We start from the raw sequence: 22,841 nt of genomic DNA on the forward strand, positions 1-22,841 counted from the left end.
AATATAATAGTAGACCCCATTTTGAAATGTGTATTTCACAAACCTAATACACCAACAGTTAGCTCTTCAAACCAGTTAAATAGAATTCAAATGGGATGCATTTCCTTGACAGCATGGATACTAGTCAAATTGCCTTCCACGTTCTGTTTTTAATGGTGCAACAACAAGCACAGACAGTTAAACAAAGTAGCTTATTGTCCAAATCTACAGAAGCGACATGGTTTAGACCAGTTAATGTCACACTCTGGAAACGGTTTATAAAGACCCCTTTCATGAGTGAAGGTTAAAAGTCAAAAAAGTTTAAAACATTTTAGACCGCATTTACACCTGTATTTAGCATAGTCCACTTGTGATTGGACTGATAAACGCTTTAGTACCAGGTGTAAACAGGCCCTCAGACAGCAACTCAGGTGTGATACACCAGTTAAGGGACTAAACCAGCTTTTATTAAAGCACCAGTCTACTTTTCAATAAACATTGGGGCTAGCCTAAAGAAAAAAGGCTGGTCACAGTTTGGGATTAAAAAGGACAATGCAGGTTGATACTGATTTCATTGCAGATGCAATGCTGTACTTGCATGACTTCGGGGGGCTTTCAAATAGCATTAGCAAAAAACAGAGGGACTTGGCATGCTTGAATATCAGTACAAGCAGTTATGTTAGTCCAGCCATAAAGCCACAAGTAGAGACCAAAACAGATTCCATTAAGAACAGGGACCCAGGTTAGCAACTGGAACTTGGCTTGTTTAGTTCAAGTCAAGCATAACCTTGAAGCAAAAAAGGGAACTCTGGTTTAGTAGTGTAGCCCAATAAATCAAACTGAGAACAGTCATGAAAGATCAATACCAAAGAGACAGTTGAGTTGAGAAGTTTATTAAAACTACTAAAGTCACATGACCAGGTTAACTTCTCCACTAGACACCACAGTTTGCCCACTAGAGATGGTCTTGACGTTAGCATCTCTTCCTGGAAAAGAAATGGTAGAATCGTGAGGCATTTAAAAACCAAATTCTCATGGTTCCTGAAGTCAGTTTACAACAAGCACTCACTTTTCCTAGTGCAGCTTTGCTCACAGGAGCCAGAAGAGGGATGGCACACTGCTGTACTACAGTGGATGAAGATCTAACAGAGGGGGGAAAGGGATAAGCCACAGAAAGAAAAACACCTAATATTAAGGATTCAGGCAAGGCTGCAGAGCATACGGTTTCCTGTAGAGGAGCCAGTGATGCTGGATCCACAAATGTGAACATCTTCACAACAAAGCGCTTGTAGTGGGTTGGGAACTGAAGACCAGAAGATCCAGCCACCGGAACCAATGAGGTCAGGTAACGGTCATCCTGGTAAGGGCATCTGAAAGGTAAAGAGGCAGTCAGAAGTGCCTTACAGCACACTAGATGGATAAAGACTGGCCTTACTCACCCATCGACCAGAAGGTCCCACTGGGGTAGACTGAGTGGACTGGGGGTTGATGTCGCCCAGCAACGTCCCAGCATTAGGACAATGTTGGGGTCGGTCCTCTCCAAAATGCGCACCTCAACATACACAGGCTCCCGCAGGACTTTTGTGACGGGATAATCAGCATCACCGTAGTAGGACGTGTATGCCTCATCCCCTGAGGAAGAAAACCAGCGTTTAACCAGAAACTGCTGCAACCTGGAGTTTTAGAAAATACTTATGCATACTTGGACAGACACTTACCTTCTGCACAGCCTTTGGTGACACATTGACCATTTGCCAGTCTAAGCTCCACCCTGAGGGGTCCAGAAGCCGCTACTGGTGGAGGTGCAGGAACAGTGTTGACCTCCACAACCAGAGCTTCCACAGAAGTAGCAGAGTACCTACACTGGAAGAGAAGCCTAGACAACAAATAGTGAGCTTGTAGCCTTTGTCAAGGATTCATATTTTTTTTTCTAAATAAAATAAAATCCCTACTCAAAATGGCTGTCCCTTGTGATGGAACCAAGTGGTCCGACACCCACTTCATACGAGGAGGTCATTCGGTTTTCATACACCACATATCCACCGTCCTCCTGCAAATAGTAACTGTTGGCATCCAGGCCATTCTAAGCCATGCAGAACAGAACCACAAGCAGCTACTCACCATCATGCTTGTGCCACATGCAGTGACAGGGAACTGGTATATAGCAAAGGAAGGTGTGGATCCCACAGGACTGCAAGGTGGGTCGTTTCCGCCCAGGAGACGGACTGAATCCAGGCTCAAGCGAGGTAGTGTAACATCTCTTGCCACCACTACCACAAACTGACCATCTCTTATACACTGGACAGTCACTGGAACAAGGTACAAGAGCAGGTTATTACTGAGGAGTGGTTTAACATGAACACCTTTGCATTGACTCACTCTTACCTGCCTTCCCATAGAAACACTGCTGTCCGTTAAAGCAGCAGTTGATAGCGTCACACTCAGCACCACTGATACCAGGTGGGCCACATTGGATCTGCTCATAATCAGCTACAGCACATTTGTCAAGGGGCTCTGCCTGCGCCACTGGCTGCTTAGACTGAACCTGCTGATGAAACTGTTGACTAGCTTGTTGTTGAACCTGCTGAGGAAACTGTTGACTAGCTTGTTGTCGAACCTGCTGAGGAAACTGTTGACTAGCTTGTTGTTGAACCTGCTGAGGAAACTGTTGACTAGCTTGTTGTTGAACCTGCTGAGGGAACTGTTGACTAGCTTGTTGTTGAACCTGCTGAGGGAACTGTTGACTAGCTTGTTGTTGAACCTGCTGAGGATACTGTTGACTAGCTTGTTGTTGAACCTTCAGAGGAAACTGTTGACTAGCTTGTTGTTGAACCTTCTGAGGAAACTGTTGACTAGCATGTTGTTGAACCTTCTGAGGAAACTGTTGACTAGCATGTTGTTGAACCTTCTGAGGAAACTGTTGACTAGCTTGTTGTTGAACCTTCAGAGGAAACTGTTGACTAGCTTGTTGTTGAACCTTCTGAGGAAACTGTTGACTAGCTTGTTGTTGAACCTTCAGAGGAAACTGTTGACTAGCTTGTTGTTGAACCTTCTGAGGAAACTGTTGACTAGCATGTTGTTGAACCTTCTGAGGAAACTGTTGACTAGCTTGTTGTTGAACCTTCAGAGGAAACTGTTGACTAGCTAGCTGTTGAACCTTCAGAGGAAACTGGGGCAGATTACTCCACTGTGGAACAGCATGACAAAAAGCACAAAACCACACACAAAGTGCCAGCGATTGAACAGCACACCAGCTTCCAGCCATTGTTCAACAGCTAGTCACACTGTTGAGATGATGCCCTTTGGTCTTTTTGTATTCTACAGATTTTGGCTAATTAACGATAATCCCTCCCTCTTCATGAACAGTCATGATTCTCCAGACTTGCCCAAATGGGAGCTTATGCTACCAGAAAATTCTCATCAAAATGATACGCATGTGATGTAGGCCTATATTGACTCCAATTAGTCAGATTTGTCATATTGAAGACAAATAAAAAGGTTCATGCTCAGGTTTGCTACTGGAGCTTGCCCAAAGTACTTTGGGTAGATGTTTGGTGCATTCCGCTTTGCTTGTAGACATGCAGAAATGCTAACTAGCATTACTACTTTTACAATATCTTTATATGGCAGAAATAGTAAGAGTAGTCTGTAGTTCCAAATTTAGCAACACACTCACAAACCTCCCTAAGCACTTCCCCTCGGGGCAATCCCTGTCGCCAGTTTGAAGTGTTCCACAAGTGGACAAGAGAGGTTTATGTGGACAGACCTTCGACTCCTTAGACAGAGGGGACCAGTCTACTCATATATACTTTAATTACAAAATAAATGTAACCGTAATCAGTTACTTATGAAAATGTTCATTATTACAAAGGGGGTTACATCTGAATATTTTCTGTAAAAAGCTAGGATATGTTGAATAATATGAATTTGTTGCTTTGCCTGTGCAGGATGCCTCTTGCCATTTACAGTGTTTTTTTTATATCCAATTGCTAGGACCCATTTCTCAATACTTAGGTCACTTTTTCAAAACTCTTCACACAGTTCTCCTAACAAACTTTCAGCTCGGCACAGCAGATCATTTCACATTCAAAATGCACTAAAACTACCAAAACACAATTCTTTCCCCTAGCAAAGGTTTTCAACCAACACGCACACACACTTTGTCAATCCCCAAACGGACGAGGCGTTTATACTTGACGCACTCGCCGTTGTACTATTCTGTGAAACGACAGAGGGCGACTCGGAGAAATTGTTCTATAAACCATCAGGAAACAGCAGTGAGAGAAGAATGTAGCTACACAGGTGACCATATTTATTTGAATAAACTTCACCAAAAACCACACTACAAAAGAATCGTGTAAAACTCAGTACCCCGAAAGAAAGTGAAATATGACAACCTGCCCCATAGGTGGGGCACATTAACATGACAGCTTGATGTTATCAGATACAATCAAATAAAACAACAAGACAAAATACAAATTAACTTTCAAATAAAATATACTAATTTCTTCTGAACATTGACTGTCATTCTTTCCTCAATAGAATAGCATAGTTCTAATAGGGGCACATTGTAACAGTTACAACATGCCCCACCTGTGCAACTGGGATTTAAACCCGTCTAGTGTCTTCTGCTGGTTAGAGCAGCATTAAAAGAACTCTCAACTTGGTCTTATTTTCAATAAACTTAAGAAATGTACGTCTGTTATGTTAAATGTTCAGTGAGAGCGTCCAAAGAATTATTAATTGGTGCAGTTTCTCTAAATAATGTTGATATGGCAACTAGTAAATACATTAGGTTTCATCATCCCGGCATGTGTGGAAAGTTAACCTGTTACAACTAGCCCCGCGTTTAAATTCCAGACGGAGAAAAAGAATAACTTCTGTACCTCTGCAAGTCACATAGCATGCAGCCATAGGGTTTCAGACTAAATGGGACTTGCGAAGGTACAGTCAGTTCCACCACATTTGCAGAATAAGGCACTCTTTCCAGGTCAAAAGCAAAGTGACAAGTCAGATACAAGCAAGGATTGATGTCAGTTTTATTGAGAAACTTTCTTTTGCCCTTGAACAATTACAGGACCAAGTGTGGCCTTGCCTTCCCACTGAACACCTAGAGAGAAGAAAAAGAGCAAAGTTAGGAGCACTTAAAACATCAAAAGCAACCTTAAAGCAAGAGCTACCGACCTCCATAGGGAGAAGCAGCAATTCCACCATCAGGACCACATGTTGAGTCACAGCAACCACAAACTTGGTCATTTCCATCAGCAGCAAACCACCTGCAACAAGACAAAGCACTTTCAACATGAGCAAAGTCAGCTTTTTAAAAAAAAGAATAAGTGCAACGTACCCATTGGCAAAGGAACAGGATTTGCGCTGAGCGTCACTGGGTGCAGAAGCAATAGTTGCCTTCAGAACACATGTTATGTAGATCTACAAGGGATGACAGACAAGTCAGAAAACCAAAGCAGATGGGAAGAGAAGTCGAATTAACTCTTGTGGTACATACAGAAGGACTGGTGCTCTCCTGGAACATGAATGCCTCCAGCTGGAACTGGATCTTGTCAACCTGGGACCGAGGCATGAAGCGGGAGCTGGAAGCTGTAGCCTTGGCATCCACAAAGCACCTGACGACAAAGTCACCACAAAGAGCAACTCATGAAGGTTTAAAAAGAGCAAACAAAACAGTCCTATAGCATCAAGAGCCATGACCTTACCCATGATTCTCAATGAAGGAATATCTCGGAAGGGAGTTCACGTCAGGCACTTGAGTGGCCACACAGCTGTCCACAAACACACGCAGAGGCACATGATTGTACTGCTTCACAGATGCCTCGATGTTAATAACGCCACCCAGGAAATAGGAGTATGAAGGCCTCTGGTAGGACCAATCGTCTACAAAAGAGAAGGAACACCCTAGGAAGAGCCACATTTGCAAGGTCGAAGGTCCAAAGAAAGTGCACTTACCCAGCATGAGCTTCAGGGAGAACATCAAGACTTCTTCACCAACCTTGGTTGAGGCATAAGGGACCCATGTTGGCCTCAAGGCATCACTGCTTACATTGTGTAGCCTGTGGTTCATGAAAGTACCCATTAAATGGTCTCCCAGTTGCACAAGCAGTGAAAGTCACAGAGGCCACTTACCTTTGATAGTGGCATTGAACGCCAACAATTGCACCATCGGCCCGGGTAATCGGAGTACCTGCAAGAGCCTCAGGGGTGTAGGTAAGAGAGAAGGTGTAGACAAGCTCATCCTCATTCATCTGTAAGAGATTGTAGTTAAAACAAGACAGTTCCTCATGAAGGTGTAATCATTATTATGAATGAGAGAAAGTGCATTGTGCAATACAGTGGACAAACACTTCAAGCAGGAGAAAACAACTGCAGAGCTTAAAACAAACATTTCTTAAGGCCCGTTCATACCAATGCATATGCCAGCTGCCCTGGCATTGCAAATACAACATACAACAGCAGTGTGAACTGACGGTCCTTGAAGAGGACTTTGGATATCCTCAATTTGAACAAACAACCGATTAAGATTTAGGAGTTCTTACCATCTGCACGCTGTTGCAGTCCTGTAATTCATACTCAAAGAGGAGCACCCTAGACTCAGAGTCCTGACCAGCAACAGGACATCCACCTAAAGACAGACCAGTTGGCTGGATCAACTGACCATTGCTAAACAAGTCCTGCTGGACTTCTACAAGAACCCGGTTCTCTCCGCATTGAACCGCTACGCTGCTGGGAGTCACGGGTTGCCTCAACTGGAAGTCCACCGCCAACTCGCTCTGCACCTCGGGAACGACGGGATACCTCCAATCCAAAGGCTTCACTGGACCCTGCAACAGCTGCTTCTCCTGAAGGCCAAAAGGCTCCTGTGCAAGGCCTCTGGAGGCAGGACCCAAAGGACTCTGAAATGGAGAAGCCACTTGCAAAGGATTCCAGAGCTCTGGAGCAGAAAAGGCAGGACTTCTGAAATCTGGATCTGATTTTTGCCCCGTGCTTCTTGGACTTTGACTGTGCATCAAACTTCCCCATGCATCAGGCAGATCAAACACAACCATCACAACCACCACTAACACACCTCTCAGAAGCCCCATCCTAGCAAACTTGGACACAAATGCCACAACACACACCAGTGCTTGGCTTTGCCATTTTGTACAGCTTTGAATGAAGGTGGCTCATCCCCTTTTAGTTGAATTGATTGCCTTTGATTCTCCTCTGGACCTGTAGAGTTTATATGCATCTCTGGGACCCACAGGGATCTGCACAATTTGTATGTCTCTCTTATCTGACAAATCGAGGGGGACATTTACATGACACCATTTTCAAATGAAACTTTAAATGCATTGTGTTCATTTACACAACAACAGTGCTTTGTGGGCCTTAAAAATGCAAACTTTTAAAAACAGGGTTTCAAAGTTTTTGAAAATGAGACCATTATTGTCTCCATGTAAACTACAAAAACATGAATTTGTGAAAACTGTGACATCATGCGCATGCATATTGCGTGTTTAGTCTATAGGCACGTAGTGTTTCTTTGCAAAGTGTCATCGCCATCTACTGGATTCTCTGCAGAGATTCTCCTAGAGATTTAATCAGATCAACGTCATATTTGCACAGTCTAATCTAAAGGCCTTGGTGATGTTTTCCCTGAAGGTCGTGTCAGTGGCGGCCTCACAAAGTTCGATGGTTCGCCATGACACAGGAAGCTGTTGTAAGTCGGGCATACAATGTCCGATCTGCCCCAAACTTCAGATGTTTGATAAGAGTCCTGGCCTGAAGACATCTACATATGAGTTTCAGAATTAGGCATGGCAAAATGGCTCGATAGCGCCACCTACAACATTTCAACAAAGTGCCCCTCCCGCTACGTTTCACGTACAGGTATGAAATTCGGTACACAGCCCAATACCTACAAAAAATCTCCTGGTACAAAATCAACGACACAGAGGGAAGATAGTGAGGGAAGGGCATGAAAAAGTGAATTGAAACACAGTCATTCATTTTTGTCCACTTGCCCTCAGCTTCTTATTCTTTAACATCAGCAGTTTATGCAACTGGCCACAGACCTACGTTTTCTCAAATTTTCCGCCAAAATGTCTCTAGGAAAAATGTGTGACACAAAGAGCAAGAAGAGTTAACAGGACTAAGACTTAAGTTAATGATGGGACACTAAAATGGACAAATATAATAGTAGACCCCATTTTGAAATGTGTATTTCACAAACCTAATACACCAACAGTTAGCTCTTCAAACCAGTTAAATAGAATTCAAATGGGATGCATTTCCTTGACAGCATGGATACTAGTCAAATTGCCTTCCACGTTCTGTTTTTAATGGTGCAACAACAAGCACAGACAGTTAAACAAAGTAGCTTATTGTCCAAATCTACAGAAGCGACATGGTTTAGACCAGTTAATGTCACACTCTGGAAACGGTTTATAAAGACCCCTTTCATGAGTGAAGGTTAAAAGTCAAAAAAGTTTTAAACATTTTAGACCGCATTTACACCTGTATTTAGCATAGTCCACTTGTGATTGGACTGATAAACGCTTTAGTACCAGGTGTAAACAGGCCCTCAGACAGCAACTCAGGTGTGATACACCAGTTAAGGGACTAAACCAGCTTTTATTAAAGCACCAGTCTACTTTTCAATAAACATTGGGGCTAGCCTAAAGAAAAAAGGCTGGTCACAGTTTGGGATTAAAAAGGACAATGCAGGTTGATACTGATTTCATTGCAGATGCAATGCTGTACTTGCATGACTTCGGGGGGCTTTCAAATAGCATTAGCAAAAAACAGAGGGACTTGGCATGCTTGAATATCAGTACAAGCAGTTATGTTAGTCCAGCCATAAAGCCACAAGTAGAGACCAAAACAGATTCCATTAAGAACAGGGACCCAGGTTAGCAACTGGAACTTGGCTTGTTTAGTTCAAGTCAAGCATAACCTTGAAGCAAAAAAGGGAACTCTGGTTTAGTAGTGTAGCCCAATAAATCAAACTGAGAACAGTCATGAAAGATCAATACCAAAGAGACAGTTGAGTTGAGAAGTTTATTAAAACTACTAAAGTCACATGACCAGGTTAACTTCTCCACTAGACACCACAGTTTGCCCACTAGAGATGGTCTTGACGTTAGCATCTCTTCCTGGAAAAGAAATGGTAGAATCGTGAGGCATTTAAAAACCAAATTCTCATGGTTCCTGAAGTCAGTTTACAACAAGCACTCACTTTTCCTAGTGCAGCTTTGCTCACAGGAGCCAGAAGAGGGATGGCACACTGCTGTACTACAGTGGATGAAGATCTAACAGAGGGGGGAAAGGGATAAGCCACAGAAAGAAAAACACCTAATATTAAGGATTCAGGCAAGGCTGCAGAGCATACGGTTTCCTGTAGAGGAGCCAGTGATGCTGGATCCACAAATGTGAACATCTTCACAACAAAGCGCTTGTAGTGGGTTGGGAACTGAAGACCAGAAGATCCAGCCACCGGAACCAATGAGGTCAGGTAACGGTCATCCTGGTAAGGGCATCTGAAAGGTAAAGAGGCAGTCAGAAGTGCCTTACAGCACACTAGATGGATAAAGACTGGCCTTACTCACCCATCGACCAGAAGGTCCCACTGGGGTAGACTGAGTGGACTGGGGGTTGATGTCGCCCAGCAACGTCCCAGCATTAGGACAATGTTGGGGTCGGTCCTCTCCAAAATGCGCACCTCAACATACACAGGCTCCCGCAGGACTTTTGTGACGGGATAATCAGCATCACCGTAGTAGGACGTGTATGCCTCATCCCCTGAGGAAGAAAACCAGCGTTTAACCAGAAACTGCTGCAACCTGGAGTTTTAGAAAATACTTATGCATACTTGGACAGACACTTACCTTCTGCACAGCCTTTGGTGACACATTGACCATTTGCCAGTCTAAGCTCCACCCTGAGGGGTCCAGAAGCCGCTACTGGTGGAGGTGCAGGAACAGTGTTGACCTCCACAACCAGAGCTTCCACAGAAGTAGCAGAGTACCTACACTGGAAGAGAAGCCTAGACAACAAATAGTGAGCTTGTAGCCTTTGTCAAGGATTCATATTTTTTTTTCTAAATAAAATAAAATCCCTACTCAAAATGGCTGTCCCTTGTGATGGAACCAAGTGGTCCGACACCCACTTCATACGAGGAGGTCATTCGGTTTTCATACACCACATATCCACCGTCCTCCTGCAAATAGTAACTGTTGGCATCCAGGCCATTCTAAGCCATGCAGAACAGAACCACAAGCAGCTACTCACCATCATGCTTGTGCCACATGCAGTGACAGGGAACTGGTATATAGCAAAGGAAGGTGTGGATCCCACAGGACTGCAAGGTGGGTCGTTTCCACCCAGGAGACGGACTGAATCCAGGCTCAAGCGAGGTAGTGTAACATCTCTTGCCACCACTACCACAAACTGACCATCTCTTATACACTGGACAGTCACTGGAACAAGGTACAAGAGCAGGTTATTACTGAGGAGTGGTTTAACATGAACACCTTTGCATTGACTCACTCTTACCTGCCTTCCCATAGAAACACTGCTGTCCGTTAAAGCAGCAGTTGATAGCGTCACACTCAGCACCACTGATACCAGGTGGGCCACATTGGATCTGCTCATAATCAGCTACAGCACATTTGTCAAGGGGCTCTGCCTGCGCCACTGGCTGCTTAGACTGAACCTGCTGATGAAACTGTTGACTAGCTTGTTGTTGAACCTGCTGAGGAAACTGTTGACTAGCTTGTTGTCGAACCTGCTGAGGAAACTGTTGACTAGCTTGTTGTCGAACCTGCTGAGGGAACTGTTGACTAGCTTGTTGTTGAACCTGCTGAGGGAACTGTTGACTAGCTTGTTGTTGAACCTGCTGAGGATACTGTTGACTAGCTTGTTGTTGAACCTGCTGAGGATACTGTTGACTAGCTTGTTGTTGAACCTTCAGAGGAAACTGTTGACTAGCTTGTTGTTGAACCTTCTGAGGAAACTGTTGACTAGCATGTTGTTGAACCTTCTGAGGAAACTGTTGACTAGCATGTTGTTGAACCTTCTGAGGAAACTGTTGACTAGCTTGTTGTTGAACCTTCAGAGGAAACTGTTGACTAGCTTGTTGTTGAACCTTCTGAGGAAACTGTTGACTAGCTTGTTGTTGAACCTTCAGAGGAAACTGTTGACTAGCTTGTTGTTGAACCTTCTGAGGAAACTGTTGACTAGCATGTTGTTGAACCTTCTGAGGAAACTGTTGACTAGCTTGTTGTTGAACCTTCAGAGGAAACTGTTGACTAGCTAGCTGTTGAACCTTCAGAGGAAACTGGGGCAGATTACTCCACTGTGGAACAGCATGACAAAAAGCACAAAACCACACACAAAGTGCCAGCGATTGAACAGCACACCAGCTTCCTGCCATTGTTCAACAGCTAGTCACACTGTTGAGATGATGCCCTTTGGTCTTTTTGTATTCTACAGATTTTGGCTAATTAACGATAATCCCTCCCTCTTCATGAACAGTCATGATTCTCCAGACTTGCCCAAATGGGAGCTTATGCTACCAGAAAATTCTCATCAAAATGATACGCATGTGATGTAGGCCTATATTGACTCCAATTAGTCAGATTTGTCATATTGAAGACAAATAAAAAGGTTCATGCTCAGGTTTGCTACTGGAGCTTGCCCAAAGTACTTTGGGTAGATGTTTGGTGCATTCCGCTTTGCTTGTAGACATGCAGAAATGCTAACTAGCATTACTACTTTTACAATATCTTTATATGGCAGAAATAGTAAGAGTAGTCTGTAGTTCCAAATTTAGCAACACACTCACAAACCTCCCTAAGCACTTCCCCTCGGGGCAATCCCTGTCGCCAGTTTGAAGTGTTCCACAAGTGGACAAGAGAGGTTTATGTGGACAGACCTTCGACTCCTTAGACAGAGGGGACCAGTCTACTCATATATACTTTAATTACAAAATAAATGTAACCGTAATCAGTTACTTATGAAAATGTTCATTATTACAAAGGGGGTTACATCTGAATATTTTCTGTAAAAAGCTAGGATATGTTGAATAATATGAATTTGTTGCTTTGCCTGTGCAGGATGCCTCTTGCCATTTACAGTGTTTTTTTTATATCCAATTGCTAGGACCCATTTCTCAATACTTAGGTCACTTTTTCAAAACTCTTCACACAGTTCTCCTAACAAACTTTCAGCTCGGCACAGCAGATCATTTCACATTCAAAATGCACTAAAACTACCAAAACACAATTCTTTCCCCTAGCAAAGGTTTTCAACCAACACGCACACACACTTTGTCAATCCCCAAACGGACGAGGCGTTTATACTTGACGCACTCGCCGTTGTACTATTCTGTGAAACGACAGAGGGCGACTCGGAGAAATTGTTCTATAAACCATCAGGAAACAGCAGTGAGAGAAGAATGTAGCTACACAGGTGACCATATTTATTTGAATAAACTTCACCAAAAACCACACTACAAAAGAATCGTGTAAAACTCAGTAAACCTTGATTGCTAATCATGAATACGGTGTATGCTTTCGATTTACCCCGAAAGAAAGTGAAATATGACAACCTGCCCCATAGGTGGGGCACATTAACATGACAGCTTGATGTTATCAGATACAATCAAATAAAACAACAAGACAAAATACAAATTAACTTTCAAATAAAATATACTAATTTCTTCTGAACATTGACTGTCATTCTTTCCTCAATAGAATAGCATAGTTCTAATAGGGGCACATTGTAACAGTTACAACATGCCCCACCTGTGCAACTGGGATTTAAACCCGTCTAGTGTCTTCTGCTGGTTAGAGCAGCATTAAAAGAACTCTCAACTTGGTCTTATTTTCAATAAACTTAAGAAATGTACGTCTGTTATGTTAAATGTTCAGTGAGAGCGTCCAAAGAATTATTAATTGGTGCAGTTTCTCTAAATAATGTTGATATGGCAACTAGTAAATACATTAGGTTTCATCATCCCGGCATGTGTGGAAAGTTAACCTGTTACAACTAGCCCCGCGTTTAAATTCCAGACGGAGAAAAAGAATAACTTCTGTACCTCTGCAAGTCACATAGCATGCAGCCATAGGGTTTCAGACTAAATGGGACTTGCGAAGGTACAGTCAGTTCCACCACATTTGCAGAATAAGGCACTCTTTCCAGGTCAAAAGCAAAGTGACAAGTCAGATACAAGCAAGGATTGATGTCAGTTTTATTGAGAAACTTTCTTTTGCCCTTGAACAATTACAGGACCAAGTGTGGCCTTGCCTTCCCACTGAACACCTAGAGAGAAGAAAAAGAGCAAAGTTAGGAGCACTTAAAACATCAAAAGCAACCTTAAAGCAAGAGCTACCGACCTCCATAGGGAGAAGCAGCAATTCCACCATCAGGACCACATGTTGAGTCACAGCAACCACAAACTTGGTCATTTCCATCAGCAGCAAACCACCTGCAACAAGACAAAGCACTTTCAACATGAGCAAAGTCAGCTTTTTAAAAAAAAGAATAAGTGCAACGTACCCATTGGCAAAGGAACAGGATTTGCGCTGAGCGTCACTGGGTGCAGAAGCAATAGTTGCCTTCAGAACACATGTTATGTAGATCTACAAGGGATGACAGACAAGTCAGAAAACCAAAGCAGATGGGAAGAGAAGTCGAATTAACTCTTGTGGTACATACAGAAGGACTGGTGCTCTCCTGGAACATGAATGCCTCCAGCTGGAACTGGATCTTGTCAACCTGGGACCGAGGCATGAAGCGGGAGCTGGAAGCTGTAGCCTTGGCATCCACAAAGCACCTGACGACAAAGTCACCACAAAGAGCAACTCATGAAGGTTTAAAAAGAGCAAACAAAACAGTCCTATAGCATCAAGAGCCATGACCTTACCCATGATTCTCAATGAAGGAATATCTCGGAAGGGAGTTCACGTCAGGCACTTGAGTGGCCACACAGCTGTCCACAAACACACGCAGAGGCACATGATTGTACTGCTTCACAGATGCCTCGATGTTAATAACGCCACCCAGGAAATAGGAGTATGAAGGCCTCTGGTAGGACCAATCGTCTACAAAAGAGAAGGAACACCCTAGGAAGAGCCACATTTGCAAGGTCGAAGGTCCAAAGAAAGTGCACTTACCCAGCATGAGCTTCAGGGAGAACATCAAGACTTCTTCACCAACCTTGGTTGAGGCATAAGGGACCCATGTTGGCCTCAAGGCATCACTGCTTACATTGTGTAGCCTGTGGTTCATGAAAGTACCCATTAAATGGTCTCCCAGTTGCACAAGCAGTGAAAGTCACAGAGGCCACTTACCTTTGATAGTGGCATTGAACGCCAACAATTGCACCATCGGCCCGGGTAATCGGAGTACCTGCAAGAGCCTCAGGGGTGTAGGTAAGAGAGAAGGTGTAGACAAGCTCATCCTCATTCATCTGTAAGAGATTGTAGTTAAAACAAGACAGTTCCTCATGAAGGTGTAATCATTATTATGAATGAGAGAAAGTGCATTGTGCAATACAGTGGACAAACACTTCAAGCAGGAGAAAACAACTGCAGAGCTTAAAACAAACATTTCTTAAGGCCCGTTCATACCAATGCATATGCCAGCTGCCCTGGCATTGCAAATACAACATACAACAGCAGTGTGAACTGACGGTCCTTGAAGAGGACTTTGGATATCCTCAATTTGAACAAACAACCGATTAAGATTTAGGAGTTCTTACCATCTGCACGCTGTTGCAGTCCTGTAATTCATACTCAAAGAGGAGCACCCTAGACTCAGAGTCCTGACCAGCAACAGGACATCCACCTAAAGACAGACCAGTTGGCTGGATCAACTGACCATTGCTAAACAAGTCCTGCTGGACTTCTACAAGAACCCGGTTCTCTCCGCATTGAACCGCTACGCTGCTGGGAGTCACGGGTTGCCTCAACTGGAAGTCCACCGCCAACTCGCTCTGCACCTCGGGAACGACGGGATACCTCCAATCCAAAGGCTTCACTGGACCCTGCAACAGCTGCTTCTCCTGAAGGCCAAAAGGCTCCTGTGCAAGGCCTCTGGAGGCAGGACCCAAAGGACTCTGAAATGGAGAAGCCACTTGCAAAGGATTCCAGAGCTCTGGAGCAGAAAAGGCAGGACTTCTGAAATCTGGATCTGATTTTTGCCCCGTGCTTCTTGGACTTTGACTGTGCATCAAACTTCCCCATGCATCAGGCAGATCAAACACAACCATCACAACCACCACTAACACACCTCTCAGAAGCCCCATCCTAGCAAACTTGGACACAAATGCCACAACACACACCAGTGCTTGGCTTTGCCATTTTGTACAGCTTTGAATGAAGGTGGCTCATCCCCTTTTAGTTGAATTGATTGCCTTTGATTCTCCTCTGGACCTGTAGAGTTTATATGCATCTCTGGGACCCACAGGGATCTGCACAATTTGTATGTCTCTCTTATCTGACAAATCGAGGGGGACATTTACATGACACCATTTTCAAATGAAACTTTAAATGCATTGTGTTCATTTACACAACAACAGTGCTTTGTGGGCCTTAAAAATGCAAACTTTTAAAAACAGGGTTTCAAAGTTTTTGAAAATGAGACCATTATTGTCTCCATGTAAACTACAAAAACATGAATTTGTGAAAACTGTGACATCATGCGCATGCATATTGCGTGTTTAGTCTATAGGCACGTAGTGTTTCTTTGCAAAGTGTCATCGCCATCTACTGGATTCTCTGCAGAGATTCTCCTAGAGATTTAATCAGATCAACGTCATATTTGCACAGTCTAATCTAAAGGCCTTGGTGATGTTTTCCCTGAAGGTCGTGTCAGTGGCGGCCTCACAAAGTTCGATGGTTCGCCATGACACAGGAAGCTGTTGTAAGTCGGGCATACAATGTCCGATCTGCCCCAAACTTCAGATGTTTGATAAGAGTCCTGGCCTGAAGACATCTACATATGAGTTTCAGAATTAGGCATGGCAAAATGGCTCGATAGCGCCACCTACAACATTTCAACGAAGTGCCCCTCCCGCTACGTTTCACGTACAGGTATGAAATTCGGTACACAGCCCAATACCTACAAAAAATCTCCTGGTACAAAATCAACGACACAGAGGGAAGATAGTGAGGGAAGGGCATGAAAAAGTGAATTGAAACACAGTCATTCATTTTTGTCCACTTGCCCTCAGCTTCTTATTCTTTAACATCAGCAGTTTATGCAACTGGCCACAGACCTACGTTTTCTCAAATTTTCCGCCAAAATGTCTCTAGGAAAAATGTGTGACACAAAGAGCAAGAAGAGTTAACAGGACTAAGACTTAAGTTAATGATGGGACACTAAAATGGACAAATATAATAGTAGACCCCATTTTGAAATGTGTATTTCACAAACCTAATACACCAACAGTTAGCTCTTCAAACCAGTTAAATAGAATTCAAATGGGATGCATTTCCTTGACAGCATGGATACTAGTCAAATTGCCTTCCACGTTCTGTTTTTAATGGTGCAACAACAAGCACAGACAGTTAAACAAAGTAGCTTATTGTCCAAATCTACAGAAGCGACATGGTTTAGACCAGTTAATGTCACACTCTGGAAACGGTTTATAAAGACCCCTTTCATGAGTGAAGGTTAAAAGTCAAAAAAGTTTAAAACATTTTAGACCGCATTTACACCTGTATTTAGCATAGTCCACTTGTGATTGGACTGATAAACGCTTTAGTACCAGGTGTAAACAGGCCCTCAGACAGCAACTCAGGTGTGATACACCAGTTAAGGGACTAAACCAGCTTTTATTAAAGCACCAGTCTACTTTTCAATAAACATTGGGGCTAGCCTAAAGAAAAAAGGCTGGTCACAGTTTGGGATTAAAAAGGACAATGCAGGTTGATACTGATTTCATTGCAGATGCAATGCTGTACTTGCATGACTTCGGGGGGCTTTCAAATAGCATTAGCAAAAAACAGAGGGACTTGGCATGCTTGAATATCAGTACAAGCAGTTATGTTAGTCCAGCCATAAAGCCACAAGTAGAGACCAAAACAGATTCCATTAAGAACAGGGACCCAGGTTAGCAACTGGAACTTGGCTTGTTTAGTTCAAGTCAAGCATAACCTTGAAGCAAAAAAGGGAACTCTGGTTTAGTAGTGTAGCCCAATAAATCAAACTGAGAACAGTCATGAAAGATCAATACCAAAGAGACAGTTGAGTTGAGAAGTTTATTAAAACTACTAAAGTCACATGACCAGGTTAACTTCTCCACTAGACACCACAGTTTGCCCACTAGAGATGGTCTTGACGTTAGCATCTCTTCCTGGAAAAGAAATGGTAGAATCGTGAGGCATTTAAAAACCAAATTCTCATGGTTCCTGAAGTCAGTTTACAACAAGCACTCACTTTTCCTAGTGCAGCTTTGCTCACAGGAGCCAGAAGAGGGATGGCACACTGCTGTACTACAGTGGATGAAGATCTAACAGAGGGGGGAAAGGGATAAGCCACAGAAAGAAAAACACCTAATATTAAGGATTCAGGCAAGGCTGCAGAGCATACGGTTTCCTGTAGAGGAGCCAGTGATGCTGGATCCACAAATGTGAACATCTTCACAACAAAGCGCTTGTAGTGGGTTGGGAACTGAAGACCAGAAGATCCAGCCACCGGAACCAATGAGGTCAGGTAACGGTCATCCTGGTAAGGGCATCTGAAAGGTAAAGAGGCAGTCAGAAGTGCCTTACAGCACACTAGATGGATAAAGACTGGCCTTACTCACCCATCGACCAGAAGGTCCCACTGGGGTAGACTGAGTGGACTGGGGGTTGATGTCGCCCAGCAACGTCCCAGCATTAGGACAATGTTGGGGTCGGTCCTCTCCAAAATGCGCACCTCAACATACACAGGCTCCCGCAGGACTTTTGTGACGGGATAATCAGCATCACCGTAGTAGGACGTGTATGCCTCATCCCCTGAGGAAGAAAACCAGCGTTTAACCAGAAACTGCTGCAACCTGGAGTTTTAGAAAATACTTATGCATACTTGGACAGACACTTACCTTCTGCACAGCCTTTGGTGACACATTGACCATTTGCCAGTCTAAGCTCCACCCTGAGGGGTCCAGAAGCCGCTACTGGTGGAGGTGCAGGAACAGTGTTGACCTCCACAACCAGAGCTTCCACAGAAGTAGCAGAGTACCTACACTGGAAGAGAAGCCTAGACAACAAATAGTGAGCTTGTAGCCTTTGTCAAGGATTCATATTTTTTTTTCTAAATAAAATAAAATCCCTACTCAAAATGGCTGTCCCTTGTGATGGAACCAAGTGGTCCGACACCCACTTCATACGAGGAGGTCATTCGGTTTTCATACACCACATATCCACCGTCCTCCTGCAAATAGTAACTGTTGGCATCCAGGCCATTCTAAGCCATGCAGAACAGAACCACAAGCAGCTACTCACCATCATGCTTGTGCCACATGCAGTGACAGGGAACTGGTATATAGCAAAGGAAGGTGTGGATCCCACAGGACTGCAAGGTGGGTCGTTTCCGCCCAGGAGACGGACTGAATCCAGGCTCAAGCGAGGTAGTGTAACATCTCTTGCCACCACTACCACAAACTGACCATCTCTTATACACTGGACAGTCACTGGAACAAGGTACAAGAGCAGGTTATTACTGAGGAGTGGTTTAACATGAACACCTTTGCATTGACTCACTCTTACCTGCCTTCCCATAGAAACACTGCTGTCCGTTAAAGCAGCAGTTGATAGCGTCACACTCAGCACCACTGATACCAGGTGGGCCACATTGGATCTGCTCATAATCAGCTACAGCACATTTGTCAAGGGGCTCTGCCTGCGCCACTGGCTGCTTAGACTGAACCTGCTGATGAAACTGTTGACTAGCTTGTTGTTGAACCTGCTGAGGAAACTGTTGACTAGCTTGTTGTCGAACCTGCTGAGGAAACTGTTGACTAGCTTGTTGTTGAACCTGCTGAGGAAACTGTTGACTAGCTTGTTGTTGAACCTGCTGAGGGAACTGTTGACTAGCTTGTTGTTGAACCTGCTGAGGGAACTGTTGACTAGCTTGTTGTTGAACCTGCTGAGGATACTGTTGACTAGCTTGTTGTTGAACCTTCAGAGGAAACTGTTGACTAGCTTGTTGTTGAACCTTCTGAGGAAACTGTTGACTAGCATGTTGTTGAACCTTCTGAGGAAACTGTTGACTAGCATGTTGTTGAACCTTCTGAGGAAACTGTTGACTAGCTTGTTGTTGAACCTTCAGAGGAAACTGTTGACTAGCTTGTTGTTGAACCTTCTGAGGAAACTGTTGACTAGCTTGTTGTTGAACCTTCAGAGGAAACTGTTGACTAGCTTGTTGTTGAACCTTCTGAGGAAACTGTTGACTAGCATGTTGTTGAACCTTCTGAGGAAACTGTTGACTAGCTTGTTGTTGAACCTTCAGAGGAAACTGTTGACTAGCTAGCTGTTGAACCTTCAGAGGAAACTGGGGCAGATTACTCCACTGTGGAACAGCATGACAAAAAGCACAAAACCACACACAAAGTGCCAGCGATTGAACAGCACACCAGCTTCCAGCCATTGTTCAACAGCTAGTCACACTGTTGAGATGATGCCCTTTGGTCTTTTTGTATTCTACAGATTTTGGCTAATTAACGATAATCCCTCCCTCTTCATGAACAGTCATGATTCTCCAGACTTGCCCAAATGGGAGCTTATGCTACCAGAAAATTCTCATCAAAATGATACGCATGTGATGTAGGCCTATATTGACTCCAATTAGTCAGATTTGTCATATTGAAGACAAATAAAAAGGTTCATGCTCAGGTTTGCTACTGGAGCTTGCCCAAAGTACTTTGGGTAGATGTTTGGTGCATTCCGCTTTGCTTGTAGACATGCAGAAATGCTAACTAGCATTACTACTTTTACAATATCTTTATATGGCAGAAATAGTAAGAGTAGTCTGTAGTTCCAAATTTAGCAACACACTCACAAACCTCCCTAAGCACTTCCCCTCGGGGCAATCCCTGTCGCCAGTTTGAAGTGTTCCACAAGTGGACAAGAGAGGTTTATGTGGACAGACCTTCGACTCCTTAGACAGAGGGGACCAGTCTACTCATATATACTTTAATTACAAAATAAATGTAACCGTAATCAGTTACTTATGAAAATGTTCATTATTACAAAGGGGGTTACATCTGAATATTTTCTGTAAAAAGCTAGGATATGTTGAATAATATGAATTTGTTGCTTTGCCTGTGCAGGATGCCTCTTGCCATTTACAGTGTTTTTTTTATATCCAATTGCTAGGACCCATTTCTCAATACTTAGGTCACTTTTTCAAAACTCTTCACACAGTTCTCCTAACAAACTTTCAGCTCGGCACAGCAGATCATTTCACATTCAAAATGCACTAAAACTACCAAAACACAATTCTTTCCCCTAGCAAAGGTTTTCAACCAACACGCACACACACTTTGTCAATCCCCAAACGGACGAGGCGTTTATACTTGACGCACTCGCCGTTGTACTATTCTGTGAAACGACAGAGGGCGACTCGGAGAAATTGTTCTATAAACCATCAGGAAACAGCAGTGAGAGAAGAATGTAGCTACACAGGTGACCATATTTATTTGAATAAACTTCACCAAAAACCACACTACAAAAGAATCGTGTAAAACTCAGTACCCCGAAAGAAAGTGAAATATGACAACCTGCCCCATAGGTGGGGCACATTAACATGACAGCTTGATGTTATCAGATACAATCAAATAAAACAACAAGACAAAATACAAATTAACTTTCAAATAAAATATACTAATTTCTTCTGAACATTGACTGTCATTCTTTCCTCAATAGAATAGCATAGTTCTAATAGGGGCACATTGTAACAGTTACAACATGCCCCACCTGTGCAACTGGGATTTAAACCCGTCTAGTGTCTTCTGCTGGTTAGAGCAGCATTAAAAGAACTCTCAACTTGGTCTTATTTTCAATAAACTTAAGAAATGTACGTCTGTTATGTTAAATGTTCAGTGAGAGCGTCCAAAGAATTATTAATTGGTGCAGTTTCTCTAAATAATGTTGATATGGCAACTAGTAAATACATTAGGTTTCATCATCCCGGCATGTGTGGAAAGTTAACCTGTTACAACTAGCCCCGCGTTTAAATTCCAGACGGAGAAAAAGAATAACTTCTGTACCTCTGCAAGTCACATAGCATGCAGCCATAGGGTTTCAGACTAAATGGGACTTGCGAAGGTACAGTCAGTTCCACCACATTTGCAGAATAAGGCACTCTTTCCAGGTCAAAAGCAAAGTGACAAGTCAGATACAAGCAAGGATTGATGTCAGTTTTATTGAGAAACTTTCTTTTGCCCTTGAACAATTACAGGACCAAGTGTGGCCTTGCCTTCCCACTGAACACCTAGAGAGAAGAAAAAGAGCAAAGTTAGGAGCACTTAAAACATCAAAAGCAACCTTAAAGCAAGAGCTACCGACCTCCATAGGGAGAAGCAGCAATTCCACCATCAGGACCACATGTTGAGTCACAGCAACCACAAACTTGGTCATTTCCATCAGCAGCAAACCACCTGCAACAAGACAAAGCACTTTCAACATGAGCAAAGTCAGCTTTTTAAAAAAAAGAATAAGTGCAACGTACCCATTGGCAAAGGAACAGGATTTGCGCTGAGCGTCACTGGGTGCAGAAGCAATAGTTGCCTTCAGAACACATGTTATGTAGATCTACAAGGGATGACAGACAAGTCAGAAAACCAAAGCAGATGGGAAGAGAAGTCGAATTAACTCTTGTGGTACATACAGAAGGACTGGTGCTCTCCTGGAACATGAATGCCTCCAGCTGGAACTGGATCTTGTCAACCTGGGACCGAGGCATGAAGCGGGAGCTGGAAGCTGTAGCCTTGGCATCCACAAAGCACCTGACGACAAAGTCACCACAAAGAGCAACTCATGAAGGTTTAAAAAGAGCAAACAAAACAGTCCTATAGCATCAAGAGCCATGACCTTACCCATGATTCTCAATGAAGGAATATCTCGGAAGGGAGTTCACGTCAGGCACTTGAGTGGCCACACAGCTGTCCACAAACACACGCAGAGGCACATGATTGTACTGCTTCACAGATGCCTCGATGTTAATAACGCCACCCAGGAAATAGGAGTATGAAGGCCTCTGGTAGGACCAATCGTCTACAAAAGAGAAGGAACACCCTAGGAAGAGCCACATTTGCAAGGTCGAAGGTCCAAAGAAAGTGCACTTACCCAGCATGAGCTTCAGGGAGAACATCAAGACTTCTTCACCAACCTTGGTTGAGGCATAAGGGACCCATGTTGGCCTCAAGGCATCACTGCTTACATTGTGTAGCCTGTGGTTCATGAAAGTACCCATTAAATGGTCTCCCAGTTGCACAAGCAGTGAAACACACACAGGCCACTTACCTTTGATAGTGGCATTGAACGCCAACAATTGCACCATCGGCCCGGGTAATCGGAGTACCTGCAAGAGCCTCAGGGGTGTAGGTAAGAGAGAAGGTGTAGACAAGCTCATCCTCATTCATCTGTAAGAGATTGTAGTTAAAACAAGACAGTTCCTCATGAAGGTGTAATCATTATTATGAATGAGAGAAAGTGCATTGTGCAATACAGTGGACAAACACTTCAAGCAGGAGAAAACAACTGCAGAGCTTAAAACAAACATTTCTTAAGGCCCGTTCATACCAATGCATATGCCAGCTGCCCTGGCATTGCAAATACAACACACAACAGCAGTGTGAACTGACGGTCCTTGAA

General features: G+C 43.5%; 5 protein-coding genes across 5 annotated transcripts; all 5 read right to left on the reverse strand.

Annotated features, from left to right (window-relative positions):
- Window positions 1-1,170: 1,170 nt before the first annotated feature.
- On the reverse strand, window positions 1,171-2,056 carry LOC307136726 (zona pellucida sperm-binding protein 4-like; the record flags this gene model as incomplete). The annotated part of the gene is made up of 5 exons (XM_079833975.1): window positions 1,171-1,188; window positions 1,238-1,349; window positions 1,419-1,611; window positions 1,698-1,855; window positions 1,932-2,056. Coding segments are annotated over 5 exons (606 nt in total), but the record flags the coding sequence as incomplete, so codon positions are not given.
- Window positions 2,057-5,001: 2,945 nt separating this feature from the next.
- Window positions 5,002-6,636, reverse strand: LOC307136689 (zona pellucida sperm-binding protein 3-like). The gene is made up of 4 exons (XM_079833936.1): window positions 6,121-6,636; window positions 5,944-6,047; window positions 5,327-5,871; window positions 5,002-5,255 (listed from the first exon to the last, which is right to left on the reverse strand). The coding sequence occupies exons 1-3, from the start codon at window positions 6,237-6,239 to the stop codon at window positions 5,690-5,692; spliced, it is 405 nt and encodes a 134-aa protein (XP_079690062.1). The 5' UTR covers window positions 6,240-6,636; the 3' UTR covers window positions 5,002-5,255; window positions 5,327-5,689.
- Window positions 6,637-13,208: 6,572 nt separating this feature from the next.
- LOC307136623 (zona pellucida sperm-binding protein 3-like) lies at window positions 13,209-14,843 on the reverse strand. The gene is made up of 4 exons (XM_079833813.1): window positions 14,328-14,843; window positions 14,151-14,254; window positions 13,534-14,078; window positions 13,209-13,462 (listed from the first exon to the last, which is right to left on the reverse strand). The coding sequence occupies exons 1-3, from the start codon at window positions 14,444-14,446 to the stop codon at window positions 13,897-13,899; spliced, it is 405 nt and encodes a 134-aa protein (XP_079689939.1). The 5' UTR covers window positions 14,447-14,843; the 3' UTR covers window positions 13,209-13,462; window positions 13,534-13,896.
- Window positions 14,844-17,401: 2,558 nt separating this feature from the next.
- LOC307136727 (zona pellucida sperm-binding protein 4-like) lies at window positions 17,402-18,819 on the reverse strand (the record flags this gene model as incomplete). The annotated part of the gene is made up of 7 exons (XM_079833976.1): window positions 17,402-17,491; window positions 17,572-17,719; window positions 17,789-17,981; window positions 18,068-18,225; window positions 18,302-18,399; window positions 18,471-18,658; window positions 18,735-18,819. Coding segments are annotated over 7 exons (960 nt in total), but the record flags the coding sequence as incomplete, so codon positions are not given.
- Window positions 18,820-20,642: 1,823 nt separating this feature from the next.
- LOC307136728 (zona pellucida sperm-binding protein 3-like) lies at window positions 20,643-22,609 on the reverse strand (the record flags this gene model as incomplete). Its single annotated transcript, XM_079833977.1, has 7 exons — window positions 20,643-21,459; window positions 21,534-21,625; window positions 21,697-21,779; window positions 21,856-21,973; window positions 22,064-22,241; window positions 22,314-22,417; window positions 22,491-22,609. The coding sequence occupies 7 exons, from the start codon at window positions 22,607-22,609 to the stop codon at window positions 21,389-21,391; spliced, it is 765 nt and encodes a 254-aa protein (XP_079690103.1). The 3' UTR covers window positions 20,643-21,388.
- Between the last annotated feature and the right edge of the window lie 232 nt (window positions 22,610-22,841).

Source organism: Gobio gobio (genome assembly GCF_949357685.1).
Source record: "Gobio gobio genome assembly, chromosome: 13".
In the NCBI taxonomy this organism is placed as follows: domain Eukaryota; kingdom Metazoa; phylum Chordata; class Actinopteri; order Cypriniformes; family Gobionidae; genus Gobio; species Gobio gobio.

Coding starts and splice junctions, on each gene's coding strand:
- LOC307136689 (XM_079833936.1), bottom strand. CDS start 6,239: ATGAATGAGGATGAGCTTGTCTACACCTTCTCTCTTACCTACACCCCT. Junction 6,048..6,120: donor GTTCAATGCCACTATCAAAG/GTAAGTGGCCTC, acceptor CATGAACCACAG/GCTACACAATGTAAGCAGTG. Junction 5,872..5,943: donor CTCCCTGAAGCTCATGCTGG/GTAAGTGCACTT, acceptor TCTCTTTTGTAG/ACGATTGGTCCTACCAGAGG.
- LOC307136623 (XM_079833813.1), bottom strand. CDS start 14,446: ATGAATGAGGATGAGCTTGTCTACACCTTCTCTCTTACCTACACCCCT. Junction 14,255..14,327: donor GTTCAATGCCACTATCAAAG/GTAAGTGGCCTC, acceptor CATGAACCACAG/GCTACACAATGTAAGCAGTG. Junction 14,079..14,150: donor CTCCCTGAAGCTCATGCTGG/GTAAGTGCACTT, acceptor TCTCTTTTGTAG/ACGATTGGTCCTACCAGAGG.